This window comes from Macrobrachium rosenbergii, chromosome 15 (genome assembly GCF_040412425.1).
Source record: "Macrobrachium rosenbergii isolate ZJJX-2024 chromosome 15, ASM4041242v1, whole genome shotgun sequence".
In the NCBI taxonomy this organism is placed as follows: domain Eukaryota; kingdom Metazoa; phylum Arthropoda; class Malacostraca; order Decapoda; family Palaemonidae; genus Macrobrachium; species Macrobrachium rosenbergii.
In genome coordinates, this window is record NC_089755.1 from 14,700,513 (window position 1) to 14,727,717 (window position 27,205).

A 27,205-nucleotide genomic window follows, 5' to 3' on the forward strand; every position below is an offset into this window, starting at 1 on the left:
ATTTACATATAAAATGGATCCTCTACTTTAAACCATTATATTGTTCATATTATTGGGAATATGGTTCTGGCTTGAATCTTTCAAATTGATATTTGGTTATGTTATCTTCTAACACTGGTAAAGTATCCAAAAGTTTTCACAGCTCTAACTTTCTCAAACATCCTGAATCCAACTCTTAATATCGAGACCACCAGCTTAGTACTTGCAAGACAATATCCTCTGTGGATATCTTATTATGTCGATGCATAATATCCTCTGTAAGAGTTGGAGTTGGGAAGTTTGTTTCTATTACCCCTGATACCCCTGAGGCCTTTTACAGCTAATGGCTTTATTTAATGCTTCTATTCATCAATTTTCCATCCACTGTTGATGATGGCACAATAACAGCTTCCCTTTCTTTGTTTTAAGTGACATTCTTTAGGGTTGTGTCTGTCATTTTCATCCTTGACATATTTCAGTACAATCTCTTTTCTAACTATGACCAATGATCCAGCTGCAACTTCTTGCCTTCCTCCTTTGTCTACCCTCAATCTCTAATCAGTCATCGGAAATTCATCACAACAAAACTGTTCTAGACTTCAGTAGGAAAGAATAGTAATAATTGCACTTCAAAAAACTGTACCAAAATCGTAGCAAGCTTTGGGGGTTAATCATTCTCACATGATTCCGATCAACGATAATTGTTGCAGAAGACAACCAATGGAGTAGGAATCTTACAGAGACATTTCCTTCCTACCCAGCCATCAGAAACAGCAACGTAGCCAGGATGTAAGGGCAGGCTTGTAGACACCTGCTTCTGTTAGTGGTTTCTGTGAAAGAAATAACACAGGTGATTAGATATTAAATACTGTCAAAAATACACGTAGTAGGTAAATACTGCCCTAAAATGGAAGACTGCAGTATCTGCAAAAGTACAAAACTGAGAAAAATGGTAGATATTCCCTTGCCACACTACTGATTTTGCAGATACGGCAAATGCGACCCCCTAAGTACTCGTGGAAAGCATTGAAGAATCATTCTGAAACTGCAGTAACTTATGTATTAATGTTTCACAAGCCCAATAGGTGGTATATCTCAATTTCGAAATTTTACAGATACTGCAGTTTTCCATTTTAGGGCAGTATTTTTCTCCTTCGAGTATATACATAAAGAAAATCTTAAAATTTTCAAAGTAATTCATATCCAGCTACACAAACATGGTCGCTTAGTGTGGTAGGGCCTGTTGTGGACTTTTGAACTCTTCAAACCAACAGAAACCTAATTTGAAATGCGAGCGACTTAAGTACTCTGCAATTACCCTTAAAATAACATTACGCAGGATAAATATTAATAACAGAAATTTTCATGCATAAAGGGATTACGCCCCGCTAATCATGTAATTTTACATAATCGCCTTATGCAGCGTGACTAATATTGGATCACCCGGCCGTTTAGTCCGCTCGCATTAGCTTTATAATTTGCTTTCATTTATTCATAGTAATTCGATTCTGTCGGGTTTGTGGTCAGGCTTTTGTTTAGGAAATGCTATCACACAGATATAACTGTAAATTTAAGGCTTAAAATTACATATATAAATATATAAAATTTATATACATATGTATATATATATATATATATATATATATATATATATATATATATATATATATATATATATATATATATATATATATATATATATATATATATATATATATATATATATATATATATATATATATATATATATATATATATATATATATTTCATATATATATTTATATATATATATATATATATATATATATATATATATATATATATATATATAAATATATATATACATATATATATATATATATGGATGTATATATATATATAGACAGCTACTGAAAGTCTGTGTCTGTAGTCATCAGTGCGTCAGTTATAGGACACTGTGTGTGTGTACAGATTGAATGATCAAATAAAGTCCATGTCCATATGCATTTACAAGTATAACTGCCGACCCTCCCCAGCATTTTCCTCGCTGGGGAGAATGTGAGCTGCGGATATGGTTACAATTACATGTACTGACATTCGTTAACTGGTTATTCTGATTTTATTAGTTTGCTACAAAACAGGCAAGCCGATCGAAATGCCTACCCCACCGCCAAATCAAAGTCCTTCAAAGAAGGCATCATACACAACTTTTGTTTATTTTATACCATATAAAAATATATAAGCACGTTAGAACGAAGAAAATATTATATATATAATCTGCAGAACGCAGATTGATATGAGAATTAATGAAGAAAATGTATTTTTAGCCCAACAATATTATTTTATACTTTATCAATTTTCATTAAAGTGAATTTATTGTTCCCTCGTCTAAATGCCCAAGACAAATTTCTTGAATAAAAACTCCATTAGCTTATTTTGTAATTTGTTAATGCTGTTCTTTTACTGTTGTGACCAGTTTTAACTTTTCATGTTTAGTCACTTTTTAGCCATGTATATGGGTATTTGTTTTATATATATCTAAAAATGTATTTTTATTTTTTTATATTTATCTTATATAATATTTATGTAGTAAAAGACAGTGTGAATTTTATGCCTTTTTTTTGGATTAAACCTACAATTTGATGGATTAGGTGCCATTTTGCAGCCTTGAAAATGCAAAACTGGATATATTTATTACCTTATGTTAGAGAACAATAAACCTAAAGGGGATTCACAAAATATTTATTGTCAGAAAGGAATAATTTAGTGCCAGTAGCAAACAAGGTTACATGGTTTGTGACATCTTCTTAGGTGATCCTGACGAAACAACGTGACTTAGATAAGCAAGACGACCTATTTATACCTATTGTATAACTTTTGATGAGAGAGAACCATACTATAAAATGGATACTGCAGTATCTGCAAAAATAGAAAACTGAGAAAAATGGTAGATACTCCCTATGCCTTCCTGCTGATTTTTACTGAAATGGGACCCCTAAATACGTGGAAAGCATTGTCATTCTGAAACTGCCAATAACTTGTATTAGTGTTTCACAGCCCATAAATATCTCACTTTCAAAATTTTGCAGATACTGCAGTTTTCCATTTTGTAGGAGAGGGTCAGGAGTGTGGAGAACCAAAAATTTTCCACTTGTACCAAACTAAATTTGGTTTGAGAAGGCAAATTTAGTGTACCCGACAGTAATCAAATGCAAAAGCAAGTGGGAACCAGTATCTTATGTCTGGCATTGCTGGCCAGCAGTGCCTCAGTAATGTATTCAATCATAAATACAATAAACCCGCCGGATAACGCATCCCAAATTCGCGCACCTGCGATGCTTATTTATTCCATTTACAACGCAAATTGCAGAGTAACACGAGTACTTTTCGACCCGAGTACTTTAACTGGCAGTGCCATATGCTGAGACGTAAATTCAGAAATGAAAAAATGGTCATATATTTGTAATGCTGTTTATGTTTTGTTAACAGACATTAATAATCATGTTCAATTCACAGCAATAATCGTAGACAAAATTGGAAATCAATAAAACGTTTACACATTAAGCTAATTACTACCTTTTTTTAATAGCAATGAAGATGAGCAGAAATAAATGTCAGTTACTTTTAATCACATGAGTGTCAGGGGTTCCTGTGGGCACCAGGAGAGTTAGAAGACCTAGACCTACTTGGATGAGAACTGTGAGATGATAGGCTGGAGATGAGTGGAGATTTGTAAAAAGTGAAAGCACAGGCAAGATATGCTAGGCAGAATTTCTCAGCTTGCCCTTTTCATAGTACTGGATGCAATGATGATGATGAGTGATTAATGGTGGAAGAATGGAAGGTAACTAAATGCAGGATACCTGCAAAGGATCTGAAAACATAGGTATCCAAGGAGGCAAAATTTGGGATACATTGCGTGGCTGTTGAGCTAATTACTATTTATGGAAGTGATCAAAACAAAACTGTTTTATTACTGTTCAGTCATGTGGAGAGACTAAATAACAAAATGTTGGGTAAAGTTTGTACAGTTTCAAAGTTTTATTGGTCAGAAGAAGGGGTCTGAAAAGGTTTTGGGTGGATGGGGAGGCAGAGGTACTAGAATGAAGGGGCCTTAGAATGCATGTAAGATACTGTAGCGCTGTGTGTGTCTGTAAGAAGGGATCGATGTACTGCTGATGAACATTCTGGGTAGATATAGCAGATGAACTTGTGTTTTTCTGCACAGTGTCTCACGCTTGATTTCCCCATAGGGCTAGTGCATGCCATCAATGCACCTCATGTGATGCACTGTATGCATTACTTAAGGTTCTTTGCAACATCCCTTCGACCTCCCCTAGCTGCAACCTCTTTCATTCCTTTTTCTGTATCTCTGTTCATATTCTCTTTCTTCCATCTGACTTTCCACCTTCTCCTAACAATTGATTCATAGTCCAACTGCAAAGGTTTTCCTCTGTTACACCTTTAAAACTTTCTTACTGTCAGTTTCCTGTCAGTGCTGAATGACTCATAGGTCCCAGTCCTTGGCCTTTGGCCTAAATTCTATATTCAATTCCAATTCCTTGTGCTTGATTCAACAGTTAACTGATGAACGTAACAGCAAGAAATTTTATTTCATCTGTGCCAGGAAAAGTAGCCTGTGTGGTGTAGTCAACAAACAACTACTACAGTTAATGAATAAGAAAAATATCACAAGGAAGGGGAGAAAGAGAGTTTGACCTACCTCTGTAAACATCAGGAGTCAGATTGATGATGAGGGGAGCCGAGAGGTTGACTGTGTCGTCGTCGTACATCGTGTGGGATCTGGAAGACGTCGGTGCTCCTCCTAGGCTGTTGTACAGTTGGGTCATCAGTGTCGTCGTGTAAGCACCTATGGTCGTGATCGTCGACGACGTGGGTGGCGGAGCGATGGTTGTAGTGATTTCTGTAGGGGAGAAGAAGTTTCATACTGTGAATTACCCTTCCTCACACCATGGAGTACTCAGCAACATTCTTACACGATCCCAAGGCAACACAGTGAAGACTCAGAACAGCCTAAGCTGTTATTTCCAGACTACTGTATGAGCTGAGTACAAGAGAATTTCTTCTACTACACACACACGAGTCGCTCTTACGGTATAAGATGCCGGTCTTTAACAAAGGGTTTAAGAAATTATTATCAAGTCCAAAGTTCCTTAGAAGTTCAGCTGTGTCTTACTATGTAGGTTAACTTTGTCATTGCTTGCCTTTCTTACTCTGCTAATGGAAATGATAATGCTTTGTACAATCTAATATGTACTCTGCATGCTAATAGAAATGATAATTCCAGTATATGTATGTATATATATATATATATATTTGTATGTAGTGGGCTTTATTGTACCCCAGTGGATCTAAGCAAAGGGGCATTCTAATTTCAAGAAAAAAAAGTTTTGTCAATATATTTCTATTGGATTCTGTCACCTGATTTTATCCTCGATATCATTGACATTAGGACAACAGTTTAACATTTTAAATAAATCAATTAATTGCTGGATTAAAGGAAGCTAAAAGATGGAAGAAAAATAATGTAACAATCAAACATCAGAAAGAAAAACTGCTTAAAAATCCACAAGACAGCAAACGTTAGCCTTAGAAGACAGAATGTCATACAAGGAGAAAGAAAGTCCTAACCTCTTAAAGTTGTGGTGTAGAAGCCTTGACCTTCCTTGTTTCTTATCGAGCAAGTGTAGCGCCCGAAATCCCCTGGAGTAAGTTTTCTAATCTGCAAAGTCATATTATGCCTGGGAAAGAAGAACATTACGTGGAAAATTAATGAACTGGGTTCCAGTGATATGCATTCAAATGGGAGCAACAAGCCTAAAGTAAATAATTAATTTTAATGAAAACATTGGTTTTCCTTAACAGTGGCTCTAGAGAAAAACATTGTAACGGTTTTTGCATTCAAAATATACACAATTTTTGGTAGAGGTAAATTTCTCAACGGATATGGAAAATCAAGCCTGGTATCTTAAGAAGGCCTGTGTGTAAAACTTTCATAACAGAAGCCAATCCATTAACCTCAGAAGGCTCATCAGCATTAATCAAATCCCAATTGAGATCTTAAACCCTTCCTGTCCAGTAATTCTGTACCTACCAGGACTTTCTGGGCCTTAGAAATCATCTCCAACTCCCATCTAATATTTTTCCAATCATCATCTATCACTTTCCTCCATTTTTGCACATGACTCTTAGCTTCTAATCCATCTTTTCCCCAACACTAACCTTTAATTAAAGCTTTTGTATCGCCATATGTCCATTTTAATCAAGCTAAATGTGTTAATACATAAATAATTTGTCCTCAAAGGGGTGGCGCCAGTACACCTCATGGCCTGTAGACATTATTTAAGGTTCTTTTGCAGTGTCCCTTCAACCCCTATTTCATTTACTTCCATTCATATTCTCCATCTTCTTCACCCTTTGATACAACTGCAACATACAGACCTTCTTACTATCAATTTCTTTTCAGAAATAACCTCTCTGGAAAATTGCATCTTCCATTCCATTTCTTTATTTGTAAAACATACAGTACACTTGAATTCTGCAAAGGAAAATTGCTCTGTAATCTTTTCAAGTCAACATTGGCTTGTACAGTCTCTTCCCAAGCCTCAGGGTGCGTCCACACCACAGTAGGCCACTAATGCGCACACATCACAAAAGTTGGAATACAAGTTAACAGCTTATTGGAAGTCTGACCAGTGCTTCATGTGATTATCCAGCATTGGTCAAAGAATTGTTCTCCACCTACAGTAGTTGTCTCTTTTCAACCTGAATGTGATATGCAATAAGATGCTGACATATGTTTATGACTGTAGTGTGGATGCACCCTTAGCATATGCTCTGCTACCTTCTTTGCTGATCCTATGCTTTAACTCCTCTGTTCTCTCACCTACTGTTTCCATTCTTTATCTATCCATATTAGCATTCATTGCCCCATCTTCCTGATATTCACTCATATTTACTAGCAACTTTCTCATCGTACTTACATTTTGCAGCTCACTAGTTTCAGCAGTTTCTCTTCAATGACTTTAATCAGTACTGTACCTCAAGAGCATGTTTACCTTTCACACAGTGTTCCACCTTCACCGCTTGTTCTTTCTTTGACCTCCAGCATTGCTCCCTGCATGAACATATGAAACTGCCAGGGAGACAAATACTTGGTCTCAGACACACTTTTATGCCAAACCAGACATTCCCCTGTCTATATATTCTTTTGCTCCTGTATTGCTTCTGTCATAAAAACTTTTAATCGGTATCAACAACTTATCTTCTGTAATACTGTACTATACAATCCTCTTTATCAACTCTATCACTAGTGTTTTGTGGGTCCGTGTATGCCACATACAGTATTTTCCTCATACTTTTTTTTTATATCATGACTGTTTCTTAGTAAACAAATGATTCACACAAACTCTTCCTTTTTTAAACTCACATTTCCTTTTTTATCAGATATTAGAAGGTTCAAAATCCCTTATCATTATAACCATTAATTCACTGTAACTGGAGATATTGATGTATACGTTGTATCAGTCGAATATAACTAACACTCAACAATGTGCAGTAAATGCTAACGCTCAGAAAGTTAATGAAAACTTACGTGTAAGGTGGATGTCCATCCTGTATAGTATTGGTGAAGTATTCTTCCGTGAGACGTCGTAGTCCCAAATGATTCTCCAGGATCCACATGACATTAGGAGCTGGGAAAGCCGCGTAGAGACAAGTCAGGCTCACCGCCTGCCCAAGATGGGCCCAGATTTGGCTGCCAGGGCCCCTGACCTTAGGCGCAAAGTACACGTTCAAGACGACTCTTTTGCTCTTCGATGGTGGATAGCCATTGCTTGCAATGCAAATGTATCCCCCAGCGGTCTGGTGGTTTACGTGTTCCAGTATAAGCTTTCTTTTCTCCCAGGTTTGAACTGAGGGACAGGGAAGTTAGAATTGTAAAAATTGCTTTTTAGTAACAATTGTGGGTAACAGTGAAAAGAAGTTGCACATGTTATTTACACGAGTCCTGGCCTACTTGAAAGCAGATCAAAGATATAATTCAAAAGGGATGCATCCTAACTTAACCTGTACAAGGACACCATTGCCTGTCTTGGCCATTCCACCCCAATGTGACGACATACATAACGTAATAAGGTGTACAGAACTTTATCATATGTCAATATACGTTATCATCATTTGTCAATATAAATTTATCATCATTTGAAAATATAAATTTATCATTTGTCAATATAACTTTTATCGTCATTAGTCAGTATAGTTTTATCATTTGTCAATATAACTTTATCAATTGTCAATATAACTTTATCAATTGTCAATATAACTTTATCATCTTATGTCAGTATACTTTATCATCATTTGTCAATATCACTTTATCATCATTTGCCAATATAACTATCATCATATGTCAATATACTTTATCATCATTTGTCAGTATATATTTATCATCATTAGTCAATATCACTTTATCATCATTTGTCAGTATATATTTATCATCATTAGTCAGTATCACTTTATCATCATTTGCTAATATAAGTTTTATCATCATTCGTCAATATACTTTATCATCATTTGTCAATATAACTATCGTTTGTCAATATAACTTTATCATCATTTGTCAATATGACGCCAGGTAAATTTTCACCAATCAGTCAATCGTCATTTGCCCAAGAACAGCGGAAAGACGAACGCCCATTGAAGTCAGTTTGGCCTGAGGAAATTCCAATATTCAGCAGTCCTCATCTCCTGAACAAGTGAACTCTTTCATTACCAGAAAATAAATATGATTGAATTGAATTGAATTGAATATAGAATTTAGGCCAAGGGGCAAGCACTGGGACCTATGAGGTTATTCAGCACTGAAACGGAAATTGACAGTAAGAAGGTCTGACAGTTGCACTATGAATCAATCGTTAGGAGAGGGTGGAAAGTAAGATGGAAGAAAGAGAATGTGAAAGGAGGTACAGTAAAAGGAACGAAAGGGGTTGCAGGTAGGGGACGAAGGCACGCTGCAAAAACCTAAAGTAATGCCTACAGTGCACCGCATGAGGTGCACTGACAGAAGTACTCCCCTACGGGGGAAAAAGTAAATATGTACGAAGAGTTACTATGCCCTTTCCGTAACTGGGCTGACGATTTGGAAAGACCTGTTTGTTTATTGTTCCCGGCTAAATATGTAATCCCCTAAATCAATTTACCGTCCAACAGATTTAAAATATTTCCAGTTATGTAAACACTCGGTTACATAATTAATGTCCTCAGCCTCTTTCCTTATGAGTTTTATTCATTGCAATAATATTCATTTTTCCTCTCCTCTTGATTGCACAACGACAATATGGAATAAAATTGTCATTTCAAAAGATGGGTGGGAGTATAGATAACACTAGTGGCTGAAAAAACTACACATTACTGCAGCTTGCAACAGATGTATGCGGCCTGGTATGAGCAGCAAGAGATTTTATCTGGATATGTGTGTATATATATGTGTGGATATATATAAGAAAAGAGATATATATATATATATATATATATATATATATATATATATATATATATATATATATATATATATGTGTGTTATAGTTAATAGAACAGAATCAACACTTTTTGAAAGTGTACGTAACGTGATCTGTTTGATCTTACTTCAGGAAAAAAACGTAACCAAGATTCGACCCATGATAACACTTGCATCCTTTTCCCCCTCTCTCTCTCTCTCTCTCACCGTGTATCGACTCTCTCTCTCATCGTTTACCAAAGCTCACCCACCTTCTAACCTCACTCATTCTCACCAAAGCAATTAAATGGACTATTTAAAGAAACACAATTGTTTCTACAAAAATAGGTTTATTATTCAAATAACCCAACAAGAAATGAATAAAACAAAGCAAAGATTAAAATGCATAATAAATGAATTATCGAGTCAGATAACTAAACTCTAAACTGCAAAGCACTTCTGATTAAAGAAGTCTCATTATGGCTAATAGCCTGGGTGAAATCTCCAGAGTCACATATCCTCACAAATCGATAACTAAAAAGTCATGTCCAAAAAAAACAGTCTACCACAATTCCCATATCATTCCAACATGTCCACAGACATCTGTCGAAAGAATTAAACATGATAGAAAACTCCCAAAAACATATGAAATAATTTATCCACAAAAAACACAATAATGGAAAGTGTAAAATGCATAGCCAAGATATATGCAAACGTAACATGACAAAATAATAATATAAAAGAGGTATGAATATTCATATTAAATCTCCCACACCAGTTCAAAAGTTCACAATGATTAGAAAATCATTGTAAAAATCACAAGTTCAATTTTGTCCTCCCATAAAAACAGAGAATTTGAAACTCTACCTTATCTGCCGATTTTCAAAGCCTGGAACGACTTCAAAACTATGTCACTGGATCACTGCAGTTCTATCACGTTAATGAACGATCAAACTCACTTTTAGGGGTTGATTTTGGCATAATCTAGATCAAAGTAACGCACGTACTCACGAATATACATAACTCTCGGAAGATCACCTGACCGGCAATATTGCTGAAGAATCAAACTATTTGCTGAATACAAAGATTTTACATCGAGTCTCTCGCCCTAGTTTGCTCTGACTCCAAACCTTCCTTCATCACACCTTAAAGCATTGAAGCTATGAAAAATGCCCATATATGTTTCCTTTAAAATATATATATATATATATATATATATAAATATATATATATAAGATATATATATATGGGCTATATATATATATATATATATATATATATATATCTATATGTATATATATCTATATATATATATATCTATATATATATATATATATCTATATTATATATTATATATATATAGGCATATATATATATATATATATATATATATATATATATATATATATATATATATATATTATATATATATATAATATTATATATATATGAAAATCACATCACCGTGATTCATATACAGTCAGTAAAAATAAAACGTCCTTTAATATCCAATTTTTCGCTCTACTGAAATATATATTTTCAATATGTTACCTTAGGGAATTTTAGTTGATAATAAGTTCGTCGTCGCGTGGCTCGAACCAGCGAAGGACAAGAACTCAGGACTACATACATATATTTAAAAAAATATATGTATACATATACAGTATATGCCTATACATATGTGTATGTATACATTATATACGCAAGGTTAATTATTTTAATAAATCAATAGAGAAGAAATAAACAGCAATTATGCACAAACCAAAAAAAACAAAAATGTAAAAAAAACAAAGAAAAGACATAAACATCCAACCATAACCTCACCGTATGTGGAGGAATTGAGCCTGATCCGACTGTAGTCTTTTCTGAACCACTTGTAGGAAGGGGAAAAGGTTCCGTGGGCGGAGCAGCTGAGGACTTCTTCATTCCCCTCCATCACCCACAGCTCACTCGTCTTTGTCGTCCAACACTGGCGCTTCTGAAGGGCAATGTTTTCATGTTTATATATATATATATATATATATATATATATATATATATATATATATATATATATATATATATATATATATATATATAAAAGTGTATATATATATATATATATATATATATATATATATATATATATATAAAATGTGTGTGTGTGTGTGTGTGTGTGTATGTGTGTGATCTCCTTTTGTGTGTGTGTGTGTAGTCTAATGGTCTCAGATACATAAGTAATTGTAATAGCCACAATGCCCTCTTATCTTCTCAGGTTCTTCTGCGCTTTTTGGATACGCTTGTCGCTGCAAAGCCTTAGATCGAAGGGCAAGAAATTTGAAGGAACTATGATGTCCGGTAGAGGGAAACGAACCCGGAAATTTTTCGCACTTGGATCTAAGGCTTTGCAGTGATAAGCGTATCCAAAAAATGCGAAGAATTGGAGAAGTTAAGAGGGTCTCATTGTGGCTATTACATTATAACACACACACACACACACACATACATATATATATATATATATATATATATATATATATATATATATATATGTATATATATATATATATATAGATACTCACACACATATATATGTGTGTATGTATATATGTATGTACACACATACAGTCAGACATTAACTCACAAATAATCCATTAGTATCGAATGCACTCTACCTTGGTGTAACTCACACTTCAAGGAAATTAATATTAAAATAATATTAAAGTCCCCTAACCTGACAGGATTCGAACCTGTGCCTTTTAGGGTTAGAGGCCGGGAGCCAGTGAGCATATGCACTCATCCGTCAAGAGAGCTCTAAGCTGCTTTCAACAATGGTGTAAAGTTTCCCATTGAATTGAGGTTCTGGGCACAGATACGAAATCAACTTAGATTTTGTGTGCCTCAGTTTACAAGAGCATAAGCTTATTTCTTAATTAGGAGTTATACCATAGGTGGGTAGTGTCATCAGTGCACAACATGCGGTGCACTGTAGGCACTACTTCAGGTTCTTGGCAGTTACTGTACCTCCGTTCGCATTCTCTTTCTTCCATCTTAATTTCCACCCTCTCTTATCAGTTGTTTCATAGTGCAACTGCAAGGTTTTCTTCCTGTTACGCCTTTCAAACCTTTCTACTGTCAATTTCAGTTTCAGCGCTGAATGACCTCATAGGTACCAGCGCTTTTATAGTTAGAAGAAAAGTCGCCTTTCAGATTATCTTTTCGTGCTATAAATCCAAACCCTGGTTAACACAAGGAAATTTTTAATAAAAGATCAGATTCTGAAATCTCGCCAGAAGAAGAAGAAGAAGAAGAAGAAGAAGAAGAAGAAGACGAAGAAGAAGAAGAAGAAGAAACTCAAGCAAAGCAGTAGTACTAGTAGTAGATAGGACTAGCCTTATAACGGCCCCACCATCTCCGTTTCGATGAACAAACGCTCACGCAATAACAGTGAAGGCGAGATTAGTTACAGTTTGCACGAAGCGATAACAATGAAACCTCGAGTAAGCACTGCACTCTCATCAGTGTTGTTGGGATTGAGGGCTCGATATCCCACTGCAAATTGATATTAACGTAATGGTTATAGATCCCTCATTTCATCTTCGAGCCTCCTGTTTTATATTTCGTAATAATCTCACTGGGAAATATCCCTGCAGTTTATTCATGCAATTATTGTATTTCAAAGTTAATTGCACATGCTTGAGATGCACCTTTTTTAATGTCAGTATTACTTACTAATCCTGTCATTTGCTGCTTTATTCTGTTCTTTTTTTGTTTTACTCTGTACAAGCATTTGATGCCCTTAAACTGGCTTTACAAATCATAGAAACATTTATTATTATTATTATTATTATTATTATTATTATTATTATTATTATTATTATTATAACTACATACTTTTTCAGCTCCATTCATTCCCTTACCCTAGCAACAATGGCTGGAAATGAGGCTTTCGTAATCAAACCATTGTCTTGAGCTAACATAACAAAGCACACTTAAGCAAGGATTGAATGAATTCAGTCCTTGTGAGGACGGGATCTCTGTATGAAACCCATTATGTCCAATGTCCACAAAAACTACTCAAACCAGGTCAGTCCTTATGAAGACAAGATCTCTGTATGAAACCCAGAATGTCCAGTGTCCACAAAAACTACACAAACCAGGTCATATCTTATGAAGACAGGATCTCTGTATGAAACCCTGAATGTCTAATGTCTATAGAAACTACACAAACCAGGTCAGTCCTTATGAAAACAGTACCTCTGTATGAAACCCAGAATGTCTAATGCCCACAGAAAGTAAGGAACCCAGGGAAGCAATGAAATCCCCGTAGCTCACTGCGTACCTACGACGTTCAAGAACCCATGGATGGACGTCGGGGGCAGAGTGTTTATGTTGCAAGTGTAGTATCCATGGTCCTTGATAGTGACGTTGGTGATTGTGAGGATCCAGGTCGACCTCTGCTCTCTCTGCACAGATATTCTGGGGTCCCTGATGATCACAGCTTCACCCATCGACAGGACGATGTTGGTCACTTTTTTCATCCAAGCCACCTGCTTTGGGAGAAAGAGCAGGTAGCATGAATCGTAAAATAACAAGAATAATAAATGGAAACCTCTGTTCCACAGGAAATGGAAAGCCCCCTCTCCAGTATGTAGAAAACCCTACTTTGTTTTAAACCGAATACTCTTCTCTGCAGCAAATGGGCAGCCTTGATCTTTAGGAATTGGAAAGCCCCATTCTACAGCAAATAGAAAGACTACTCTACAGTACAGTGGAAGCCTTCTCTACAGCAAAAGGGCAGCCCTACTCTTTAGGAAACCCTACTCTGTAGTAAATTGAATGCCCTTCTCTGCAGCAAAATGGGGAAAACTATTCTACAGTACAATGAAAGCCTTCTGTAGAGTAAATGGGAAGCCCTTATCCAGTATATAGAAAAACCCTACTTTTAGTAAACTGAATGCCCTTCACTACAGCATGCAACATAATGCAAAAACTTGGCAAGAATTTAATGAGCTAGATTTCAGATAGCAAAGAACGGTACCAATCTACAGGTGTATGGACTACAAAAGAAGTCGCCATTTAGATGTGGTAATATCAAGAACAAAATAAGCAGAACAGAAAATTTCTAGTAGCACAACTACATAAATGTGAATTCTTGTAAGATTATTCATATGGTTGAAAGTTTAGAAAACTGACCTTGTAATCTCCAGGTGTTTGCACAAACAGGTCAGTCTTTCCGTTTGTCCCACATTGACTGTCACAGTTTGAATCGGCAGGCCAGTATATGAGTGATTCTGCAGAAGGAGAAGAACTACTTCAGGTTCTAATAGAATAGCTACAAAATATACCATATTTAGAGTAGATTATTCCCCAATCATCCTACGACAATGACCAAGTTACTACAGTGGAAGTACCCGTTTGTGTGAGATAGTGTTTTCTTTGCTACTAGCAGCTTAGGCTGATTAGCAGTGTTTTGCTATTTTGTAGCTAAAGCTGTTTTGACTTTACTGCTGTGAAAGTTTTTAGCACACTAAAGAGTGTTGTCGCATATGACTATTACATAAGTACTCCACGATATCTAAAAGATTTTGTCGATTTTGGAGTAAAGCTTTAAGAAGAATATTATTTACCAGAAAGTGGAAAATCATATGGAGTTAGAAATGGAGCTAAAAGAAAGCCCTTCCACAAATGCAGATGAGATCATGATGAAAGGGTGACGGAGGTGGCTTGGACGTGTCCTTCTGATCATCCTTTGAGGAATAGTCTGTGATAGTTCCTCCTGGCCTTGTGGAGGGTAGTGCTGTAAGTGCACTTTGATATGTTGTAGGCACTGATTTAAGAGGTTCAATGCAGCGTCCTTTCGGTTTTCTAAAATTCAAAGAACCCTTTTGATACTAATGCAGATACTTCCATTCATATTCTCTTTTTCCATCTTATTTCCAACCTCTCCTATTTGTTTCGTAGTGCACTTTTTGAGGTTTTCCTCCTGTTTGCCTTTTATAACCTTTCTCCCCATCAATTTCCCTTATCAGTGTTGAATGACCTCAAAGGTCCCAGCACTGGCCTTGACCTAAATGCAATATTTTTCTATTCTAAAATAAACTGCTGGCATGTGGTTAGTCTCACAAAACGAGGTCAGTGTTCAGTGAGTGCCTTGTTCACCATTTAAAACGCTCTTTATTGAGACTTCTTCAGAACAGAATGGAATAGAATTTAGGCCAAAGTCCAAACGCTGGGAGATTCTAGGTCATTCATGCTGAAAGGGAAAATTGAGAGCAGCTTTGATTGGAAATTGTGCAACAGGTTAGAAAACCTTTCTGACAGTGACTATTCCTCAACAGAGAGAGAGGGTGGACAGGAAGAACAAAAAAGAGATCTGAACGATGGTAAACAGTAAAAGGAATGAAAGGGTTTTGCAGACTTGTAGAAAACCTGTAATGCTTCTAAAATTTGTACAGCATTTGACATGAATGAGGTCATTGTAGTAACAATGGTTTAAAAACTTTATTTATATTTTTAACTGCACTGCAACGTGATAAAATATTCAGTGTTGCCACCCAAATGACATTGAAACTTTAACCATCAATCATGGAAAAACAAATTACAGGCCGAGATTAAAATATGTCTTAAAGTTTCACCCACAATACTGGAACTGTTGTGCAATACTGTAGCCACAAAATATGGGAAAGTAAAATGAATAATATAATTGTACCTGTATATATATATATATATTCTATATGGTTATATAATATATATATATATATAGATATTATATATATGTATATATATGTTAATATATATAATATATGTGGAAAATGTATATATAAAAGTAAAAGATAAAGAAGGCCCATAAAAGCAATATATCCACAGTTGCAACCATATATTTCTTTTATTGAATATATTCTGTATCCCAGTGAAAAAGGGGGTTCCAAACAAACATCAGGAATCTGTGGATGCAACGTGTATATAGTATTTGTAAATTATGTATATATATAACTATATATATATATATATATATTATATATATATATATATATATATAATATATATGATAATATATATATATGTATATTATATATATTGTATATATATATATATATATATATATATATATATATATATATATACAGTATATTAATACATATATATAAGTATGTATATAATCTATAAATATATATATATATATATATATATATATATATATATATTATATATTTATATATATAGAATAATATACTGTAAAAACTTTCAGAAATATTACAGTGGTAAAATTCCGGATGTTACAACGAAAACAAGAAGAAAAAATGTCACTTGAGGTCTACAGAGCCCACAATATGGATGTGATACTTTTTAGATTATAACTACTAAACATAAAATCTTAATTAGAAAATAATTTACTTATTTAGAAAAGAATTCCCCTTTTCCTAACGACACGATGACCCCATAAATTTTTACAAGTCTATAATCTATAATGAACAATTTATATTGGACGACCCTTTTATATCAGTATTAGTTTTCTGTAAAAGAAAATTGTTGTGCCTGCTTTGACAGTCCGTCCGCACTTTATTCTGTCCGCACTTTACTCTGTTCCCACTTTTTTCTGTCTGCACTTTTTTCTGTCCGCACTTTATTCTGTCCGCACTTTATTCTGTCTGCACTTTTTTCTGTCCTCACTTTATTCTGTCCGCACTCTTTTCTGTCCGCCCTCAGCTCTTAAAAACTACTGAGGCTAGAGGGCTGCAAATTGGTGTGTTGCTCATTAACCCTCCAATCATCAAACACACCGAATTGCAGCCCTCTAACCTTAGTAGTTTTTATTCTATTTAAGGTTAAAGTTAGCCATAACTGTGCTTCTGACAACGATATAGAATAGGCCACCACCGCGCCGTGGTTAAAGTTTCATGGGCCTCGGCTCATACAGCATTATACCGATACCACCAAAAGATAGATCTGTTGTCGGTGGCATTGATTATACAGTATAGAGGCTGTACAGAAAACCGGTTGCGCCAGAGAAACTTCGGTGCAGTTTTTACTTATTATTATCATCAGTGGGGTCATTTACGGTAATTTAAAGTCAATAAGAGCCCATCTCCCTCCTTCCCCTGCACCCCAATCCCTCAAAGGCGCCATCCCACCCCTACCTGGCTTCAAAGAAACTGAGAAAGATTTCTTTCTTGGTGGGAGGTCAGGCCAAGATACCTTCCCTGGGTCACGAGTCCGTAAGGGTCAAGGTTCCCGTCCCTTCCACTCTGGAGGATTATAATCTGCTGACAGTGTCTTCTGCAGCCTCTCTCCCCTGAATATGTTGTCGGGAAAACATTTGGCGAGGCAAATCGTGATCCCAAAGGGGGCTGGGTGCTGGGAATAGTGTCGGCAGTGCACCTCTCGTGGTTCAACGTAGGCATTTGCAAAAATTTGCAGTGTTCCGTCTGCACCACCTTTTGTCCTGCACCTGCTTGTTAGCCTGTATATATATATATATATATATATATATATTTATATATATATATATATATATATATATATATATATATATATATATATATATGTATACATGTATATGTATATAAATATATATATATATATATATATATATATATATATATATATATATATATATATGTATATATATATATATTTCCGTCCGCATATATATCTATATCATATATTTTGTCCATTTTTTCATATATATATGTATATGTATATATATATATATATATATATATTTAAACATATACATGTATACATATATATATATATATATATATACATACATAAATATACATGTATACATATAGTCCCTGTGGAATTAAGGGAATACCGGCGATCTATAATAACAGAATCCAGCGCGCCACAGTAACATAAAAACAAATTTTCCTGGCCAGGGAATGTTTGTGGATTAGTTTGCCAGACTTTTTATGTGATCAAAACTTTTTTCTGTTTTTGTTTGTTCAGGATTTCCCAGCTCTTGAGGTTATCAGCCAATGTTATAATACTTTTAAGTATTCTATAAATTAGATGAAGGTTTTTATTCACACAACTTTAGAAAGTATGCATGAATTTATGTATGTATGCATGTATATATATATATATATATATATATATATATATATATATATATATATATATATATATATATTATATATATGTATATATATATATTATATATATGTGTATATATATATATATATATATATATATATATATTATATATATTTATATACATATATAAATATATATATATATATATATATATATATATATATATAGTATTATACATACATATATATTATATATATATTATATTATATTATATATATATAGTATATATATATGTAGAAGATATATATATATATATATATATATATATTATTTATTATACATTCATACATATACATAAACCTGTATAGAAACTAGATTTTTTTTACTTGTAAATATTACAGTATATATATAAATATAAAAAGATTATTCCTGTATGTATGTAGGACTGCTATATAAATAAACATAAAATTGGTGGATCAAATCATCGAGGAGTTCCTCTTTAGACTCTTTTATAATTGCCAGACTCTGCTAAGTAAAGGACGGTTATATCATAGGGGGTGAAGTTATCATTTGTGTTTTTATCTTTATTTATATATATCATCACGTTCCATGTATAATTTTCTATTCAATTATACATATGCTATTGTAAGTATCCAAACATTTATGTATATAATGTGTATCGTGAATACTTTGCAATACTATACATATACAGGGATATATTTATGTAATATATAGCATATATATATATAAATTATTTTTATATTTATATATATGTGTGTGTATATGAGAGTACTGATATGTATATATGTATATATATATATATATATATATATATATATATATATATATATATATATATATATATATATATATATATATATTAATGGCTACAAATTTCTTGGTATTGCATTTGTGAGCTGGAATTCCTGCATTACATCTCAGTGGCAATGGCAAAATGCCTCATTCTCATCATGTCAGCACATTTATCGTAACCCATCATGTCAGGGACTTGTTAATTTCTTGGTGATTCCCAGGGACCAAATTTCCATAGATAATGGAAGTCTTGGGGTGGACATTTTTGTTAGGCCTATGGAGTTTTCTATATCGTTTTGCTTTGCCCCCTTCCCTCCCAACACCTGTTTGCAGTACATCTTTGCACTTTGCCAGTTATGGAGTCATGGTAGGAAAGTTGATTTATGTTGGATGCTAACACAAGCTGTTGTGAAACAAGATGATATGGCTGACAATTCAGTTTGAGAGGAAGAATGGCAACAAATTGCAGGATAGGTAGTTTTGAATAAGCAGTTCCATCACGTTTTGAGAAAATCTTCCCTGCCATAAATAGCTTGGCAAATTCCGTGGGATTTGCTGATTGGTCCAAACCCAGAAATGTTGGAAATTACCAATTCAGCTCCACCATGAGGTTAAAAGTTTTTCATGGGCAGCAGAAGCAAGAAACGGGTGCACAATGTCCTAGAGACCATTTACAAATACGAACAACACCCAGGCAGATGCTGGAGACCAAACATTCACAGATATGACCAGCGCCCCAGTCCTCTTTCTTTCCAAGTTAGGACCAGCAAGAACCAGGCCAAGGCTGCTGTTTGACTAGGCAGGTATATGTTTACTATATCAAGGGCCAGTTTACATTGGCTGGTAAAGTTATGTTGACAGTGAAATCTGGCACAAAGTGTCAAGCTATGAGCTGGGTCTTGAACTTGGGACCACCAGACTGTGAAGTCCTTGTAAAACTAACAGGGCTATGTTGACCCTAGCACATCCAGTATGCCAGGATGGTCACTGTCCTTTGCCAATTCAGAATTACATGCAAGTCTGCAGAGCATGCATGACTTTTCAGTTACTGTTTGAGACTGATAGCAGAGCAATTGCTTTGGTTGCTTGCGTGCTTTTACTCCTTAAATACAAAGATGAATGGTAATACATTCTCTCTAGTTTCTAGAAGATATGAGTGTGAAGTAATAAAGTTGTTTTTGCATAATGCTCTCTTTTTAAAAGGTTTAATTTACCCAGTTTTAGCAATTTATATGGGCATAATATAAAATTTCACAGATGCTTAGTGTAGAAATATTTATATGACATTTGATGACTAAGTGAATATGTCACAAGTCATCAGTTTGTCTTTTTTTATTTTCATTTCAAATATATTTGTCAATATCTTACATTCAAAACTGTGCCAATACAAATTCATCAAATTTAGGAGACAGTCTATTTAACGCTACCCAAAATTTAATTTTCAAAAATGCTAAGACATTTGTTCAAATTCACTTAGAATTTTAACTGTTCTGTCAATGCTTAATCATCCCAACATAAAAAAATATATAAGTAAATTTCAAATATGTTTAGTTGCCTACGGGGATCTACAATTTAGAAGTGTATTCAGGATTTTAGTCCATGTCTCTTATAAAAAACAAAAATGACACTATTATTTAAAGACTGTATTGAGATGTAATGGATCCATGCCAGTTTACATGATTGTGAAAAGTTACTATACTAATTTAGTGACCCTACTGTTTAGGATCTTAGAGTCCACATAACTGCAAAAAAATTTAATGTTACTATACTACAATATTTAGTGACTGCATTCCCTGATGTTATAGTCCATGCACATTAGTTTAGTTGCCTAAAAGTGACTACTACTAAGTAGTACTACTATTATAATGACTGCATTTAGGATCTTGAGTCCATATAACTGCAGTCAGTGACTACATTCTGATGTTCTAGTCCATGTCTCTACTATTTAGGTGACTATTTTCAGGATTGCAAAAAATTTGACTGCTATTTAGTGCCTGCAGTTGGGATGTTGTAATCCATGGCTGTTAATTTAGGTGATTCTACTGTTTAGTGGCTGTATTTAGGATCTTACAATCCACATGATTACAAAATAATTGACTACGCTATTTAGACTTTATTTGCGATGTTACAGTTCAGTTCACGCCTGTTGATTTCTACTATACTACTTAGTGACTGCATTTAGGATCTTGGAGTCCTTATAACTGTGAAAAAATGACTACAATATTACTGACTGGGTCCTTGACGTTACAGTCCGTGTGTGTTAGCCTAGTCGTGAAAAAGGGACTTCTTACCTCTCAAAAATAAGCTGGTGTCTAGAGCAACCCTTTCATCTTCCCCTTGGGGCGTAACGGCTATGGCTCCTGACACCTGCAAGGAAAGCACACTTAATCTGTCTACTCAGTGCTTGTGACGACGAAGGCGTTAATGTTAGGTCGTTAAATATTGCTTGCTTAATCTTATGTGAGTTGCTTTACTCTGGGTTTCCCTTTCTTCTTTTTCTACTCATGAGTATTCTGTAGTATTTTGTAGGTGATGGCACTCAGGAATTTTTTTACTGAGTGTCTGAGTATCTAATATAATTTTTCATAATAATAATAATAATAATAATAATAATAATAATAATAATAATAATAATAATAATAATAATAAGAATAATAATCAAAGTGTTCAGAACCACAGACTGCCAGTAAAGAAGCCAATATCTCAGATCTGATCTCCTTCTAAATGCTCCACACCAACAAAAGTTTCCTTATCCAGAGTGGCGATTACTCTCAAAGCCTACTAATTGTAGGTATGATTATGTCCACATCTGGTTGAATTTTCGTAAAATCCCCACTCATTTTATTGCGTAATTCAGCTAAAAAGCAAACGAACAGACAGGCCATCCTCTCATCCAACTTCGTTGATGATAATGGGAGTTTGTAAATTCAGGTTTCTTAGAGATTTTTTTTTATTTACTTTCATCAAGACTAAACTGAATAGTGTGGCCCCAGAAAGTCATAAATTCTACTAATCTTCGCACACTACTCACCAAAAAGTTAACCACCTGCAAGTAGTCCCCAAGGCAAGATTTGTCCAAAGCCATTCATCCATTCTTGAGGTGGTTTGCTTACGTGCACAGACTCACACCGACACTAGTGAAAACTACATTAATATCTCCTGGGGCTGTCTCAGTACGTGACCATCCCAGGCAGTTGCCCAGACCTGGGCCTATGACAATTCTAGGGCCTCAGTACGTCCTTTAACACTGATTGGATTTTGCAGCAAATTTTATCCACTTTATCACATGTATACATATGAAATTTTTTTTTATTTAACGTCATATATATATATATATATATATATATATATATATATATACAATATATATGGGGATATAAGATATAATTCTAACATGATGGATATACCATATATATATATCCAGAGTGAGTTGGATAAAGTCTACATTTGTAGCTTCATGAATATAATATAAAACATGTCAGGATATAAATCTGATTTGTTGTAAAATTTATATGTGATAGCAGTTATATATAAGAAAATATAATAACAGGCAGGACATGATGCAAATGAAGAGTTATTAAATCTTGGAACTATATATATGTTGAGAAGATAAACTCAGGTTGCTTAGAGATGGTTATTCATGTGGAATGGCTTGAATGAGGTTGAAAAGTAGAAAGATTAGTGCATAGCTAATTGGATTCATACAGGAATTAAGTTGCCACGGAACTTCTGAATAAAAAGACTAATTAGAAGAGTTGAACGTAATCTGCAAGTGTAAAGGCTAATATAATAGCTTAATCTATAATAATAATAACAATAATAATAATAATAATAATAATAATAATAAAACATAGGTGATTGTAAAACATCTAGGAGGTTGGCCCACAAACTAAGTGTATAGGGAAGATGGATATGATTTTGTTTAAGAAAACAGACAAGTGACAGAAGGGTTGATAGGTGAAGAGCAGTGGTTTTAGACAGGAAGAGGGGTTCAGGATCAAGTGCTTGTTGTGAAATATAATTGGAGAGCAAATAAAAAAAAAAGACATGAGAAGGATTAAAAGGGTGAGAAATGCAAAGATAAGAGTGTTTTCAGATGGTTCAGTGTTGTGGAGAGATTGAGGGAGAAAGAGTGCATAATTCAAGATATTCGAGCACCATAAGTGATGGTGTAAATAAGAAGTCTGACACTATTAATGAGCTTTCTGGGCAGTTGTCCATAATGTTGTATATAAGGCTCTATTCTTTCATGCAAAATAATAGAAAACAGATGAGAAATGAATTATGACACAATATATATATATATATATATACATATAAATATATATATATAATATAATATAATACATGTATTCTATATATATATTAATGACTACATATGTATAATGTGTGTATAATATATATATATATATATATATATATATATATATATATATATACATATATATAAAACATTAACACAAAGCATATAACACAAATATCACGACTATAGATCAAAAGACCTTTTAATTGTTTATAGATTCGGAAAGAACGCAACATAACAGCACGTTTTACAAAACCCCCAAAAAAAAAAAACAGAGCTGAATATCAAAGCTGGGAAAATCCCGAGGCTTTTTGTCTCATGCACTGCATGAGTGAAAATGTACTCTTTTTCTGCTTCTGACAACACAAACAAGCAAACTCAGCAGCAGTAACAGAATCACAGCTCATAGGCATCAGAAATTCCAATGTTCCTCTTCTGCATTTTTGTGGTGAATGTTTCTTTCTTTGTGAAGGTAAACAAGATGAGACAAAGTCTTGTTTTGACAACAACTGCTTCTGAGGAGTCCAATTTTTTCATGCATTTTTAATCGGCTTTTTGTGTTTGCGTCGTTACCTAAGCAATGGTGACGCGCGTGTCTGTCTGTGTGTGTATGTGTCTGTGTTTTATTGAAATATAAGATTAAGGACAAGGCCAGGATGCTGGGACCTATGTGGCCATTCAGCAATGAAACGGAAATTGAGAGTCAAAAGGTTTGAAAGGTGTAGGGAGGAGGAAAACTGTGAAACAATTGTGAGGAGAGGGTTGAGGAAGAAAGAGAATATGAATATGAACGGGAGGTACAGTAAAAGCAATGAAAGAGATTGCAGCTAGGGGCCGAAGAACACTGCAAAGAACCGTCAGTGATGCCTACAGTGCACTGCGTGAGGTGCACTGATGTCACTACCTTGTTAAGGCATGTCTGTGTTTAGCAGAACATCTAAATGGTTGAAGAAATCAGATGGACCATCTCGACACTTTATTATTTCCACAGAGCTCAAATTTCATAATGATTTTGCCAACCACGTATTAGTTAGATGTTTATTCACGTCTGGTGTCCGTTCTCGATCTCTGTCTGTAAAAATAAACTTTATTTCCAAACTGACGACAAAATAGGAACGAAATGTCTAAAATATAACGTTTAATCGAATTCGAAATAAAAGCACACAATGTTTTAATGGATAAGTCTATACTGTTAGAGCAATTAGCATCCACAGCATATATTGTTTGGCACTGTCCTGTTTAGCTAAAAGAAAACGAACAAAAACAATTTAATCTCAAGTTTAATCCGATGGACGGCACGAAAAGTTAAATGCCTCGCAGTTTCATTGCCGGGTTTTAAGGTCAACGAAGCTGTAAGTGAGCTCAGGCACTGGAACGGGAAAATGTTCGGTCGTTAGCGAATGTTATTTTTCCAGGAGTCAATTTGGTCCTCCGGGTCTAGAAAACACAGGCCATCTTTTTCAATTCGGTTTTTGCCGCTGTTTTGCTTTCCCTTTGTCTGGTATCCAGGTGATAATCAACGCCTGATCAAACTGGCGGAACAGTTTGAGAGAAGTTTTTCGAGGGAGCTAGTTGAAAGTTTACAGCAGCGAGAGCGAGTGAGGTTATATGTGTGTGTTATAATGAAAGTTGGAGTGGGAGTGAGGTTATTTGTGGGTTATATAAGTGAGAATGAGGTTATTTATTGTTAATGGAAAGTTGAAGGAATGGGAGTAGGTTATTTGGGGTTAGCAAAATTTGTGGTTAATGGAATGAGTGAACAATTTTGGGGTTAATGGAAAAGTTGGATAAAGTTGAGTGAGGTTATTTGGGGGTTGGAATGGAAAGTTATTTGGGGTTTAGAATTGGAGGAATGAGGAGGTTATTTGGGGGGGTTACTGGAAAAGTTGGAGGAATGAGGAGGTTATTTGGGGTTAATGGAAAGTTGAGGAATGAGTGAGGTTATTTTTGGGGTTAATGGAAAGTTGGAGGAATGAGTGAGGTTATTTGGTTAGTTTGGAGAATGAGGGGTTATTTTGGGGTTAATAAAAGTTGAGGAACTAGGAGGTTATTTGGGGGTTAATGGAAAGTTGGAGGAATGAGTGAGGTTATTTGGGGGTTACTGAAAGTTGAGGAATGAGGAGGTTATTTGGGGTTAATGGAAAAATGAATTATTTTGGGGTTAATGGAAAGGAGGAATGAGTGAGGTTATTTGGGGGTTAATGGAAATTGAGGAATGAGGAGGTTGTTTTCGATATATATTGAGGAAGCTCTTGTTTGGGGGTTAATGGAAGCTGGAAATGAGGAGTTGGGGGTTAATGAGGGAGGAATGATTCTCCCATAATGGAAGCAGGAATGAGGAGGTTATTTTGGGGTTAATGGAAAGTTGAATTTATTTAGTTAATGGAAAAGTTGGAGGAATGAGTGAGGTTATTTGGTTTAATGGAAAGTTGGAAGAATGGAGATTATTTGGTTAATGGAAAAGTTCGAAGTTATGATAGGTTATTTGAGGGTTAATGGAAAGTTGGAGGAATGAAAAGGAATGAGGTTATTTTGGTGTAATGGACTGAGGAATGAGGAGGTTATTTTGGGGGTTGGAAAGTTGGAGGAATGAGTGAGGTTATTTTCTGGGTATTTGGGGGGGTTAATAAAGTTTGAAGAATGAGTGAGGTTATTTGGGGGTTAATGGAAACATGGAGGAATGAGTGAGGTTATTTGGGGTTTAATGAAAAGTTATTTGAGGAATGAGTAATGAGGTTATCTAATGGTGTTGGAGGAATGAGTGAGATTATTTAGTGAAAGTTGGAGGAATGAGTGAGGTTATTTAAAGGGAATGAGAGTTTGGGGGTAAATGGTTGGAGTAATGAGGAGGTTATTTGGGGTTAATGGAAAGTTGGGAGAATGAGAGAGGTTATTTGGGGGTTAATGGAAAGTTGGAGGAATGAGGAGATTATTTAGTGGTTAAATTTGTTGAGGAATGAGTGAGGTTATTTAGGTCTAATGGAAAGTTGGAGAATGGAGGTTATTTGAAGTTACGAAAGTTGGAGTAATGAATGAGGTTATTTTGAAATGGATGTTGATGACAGGTTATTTGAGGTTTGTCGGAAAGTGAGTATTTATGTTGGAGAATGATTGAGGTTATTTGAGGGTTAAATAACCATTTGGGGGTTAATCAAGTTGAGTTTATTTGGGGGTTTGAATGGAAAGTTGAAAGACAAGGTTATTTCCCTTTCTTGGATTTGTTTTTACAGTGTTTAGTGTGTGAAGAGAATTATTTCAATAGGGAAATTCACTGCAAATTGTGTTGAAACCAACCAACAGTCATGAAATTGTTGTGGGTCATTTTTAAAGTCAAAATATCTGGTATTTTTTCTTCTTGTTTATGTTTTTATCTGTAGCTTTTGTGCCCAGACGATTAAATGAGAGAGCTTGGTACTCCCCTGCCAGTATTTGGATAAAAAAATTTACAAATTACAGAAGAAAATATATATATATATATATATATATATATATATATATATATATATGGACATATACATATAGCTATACTTATATATGTACATATACTATATATAGATTCACAAAGCTTTGTTATAATAAAGCACGCACAAATCTC

General features: G+C 34.6%; 1 protein-coding gene across 1 annotated transcript in view; it reads right to left on the bottom strand.

Annotated features, from left to right (window-relative positions):
* Positions 1-306: 306 nt before the first annotated feature.
* The window catches only part of LOC136846262 (protein amalgam-like), a 56,421-nt gene continuing 29,522 nt past the window's right edge, over positions 307-27,205 (bottom strand). Inside the window, exons 2-6 of the mRNA XM_067117071.1 lie at positions 13,795-14,002; positions 7,575-7,893; positions 5,612-5,721; positions 4,683-4,883; positions 307-809 (exon numbers count right to left, since the gene is read on the bottom strand). Coding sequence (XP_066973172.1) covers positions 733-809; positions 4,683-4,883; positions 5,612-5,721; positions 7,575-7,893; positions 13,795-14,002 — 915 coding nt within the window. The 3' untranslated portion in view covers positions 307-732. The remainder of the gene's footprint in view (positions 810-4,682; positions 4,884-5,611; positions 5,722-7,574; positions 7,894-13,794; positions 14,003-27,205) is intronic.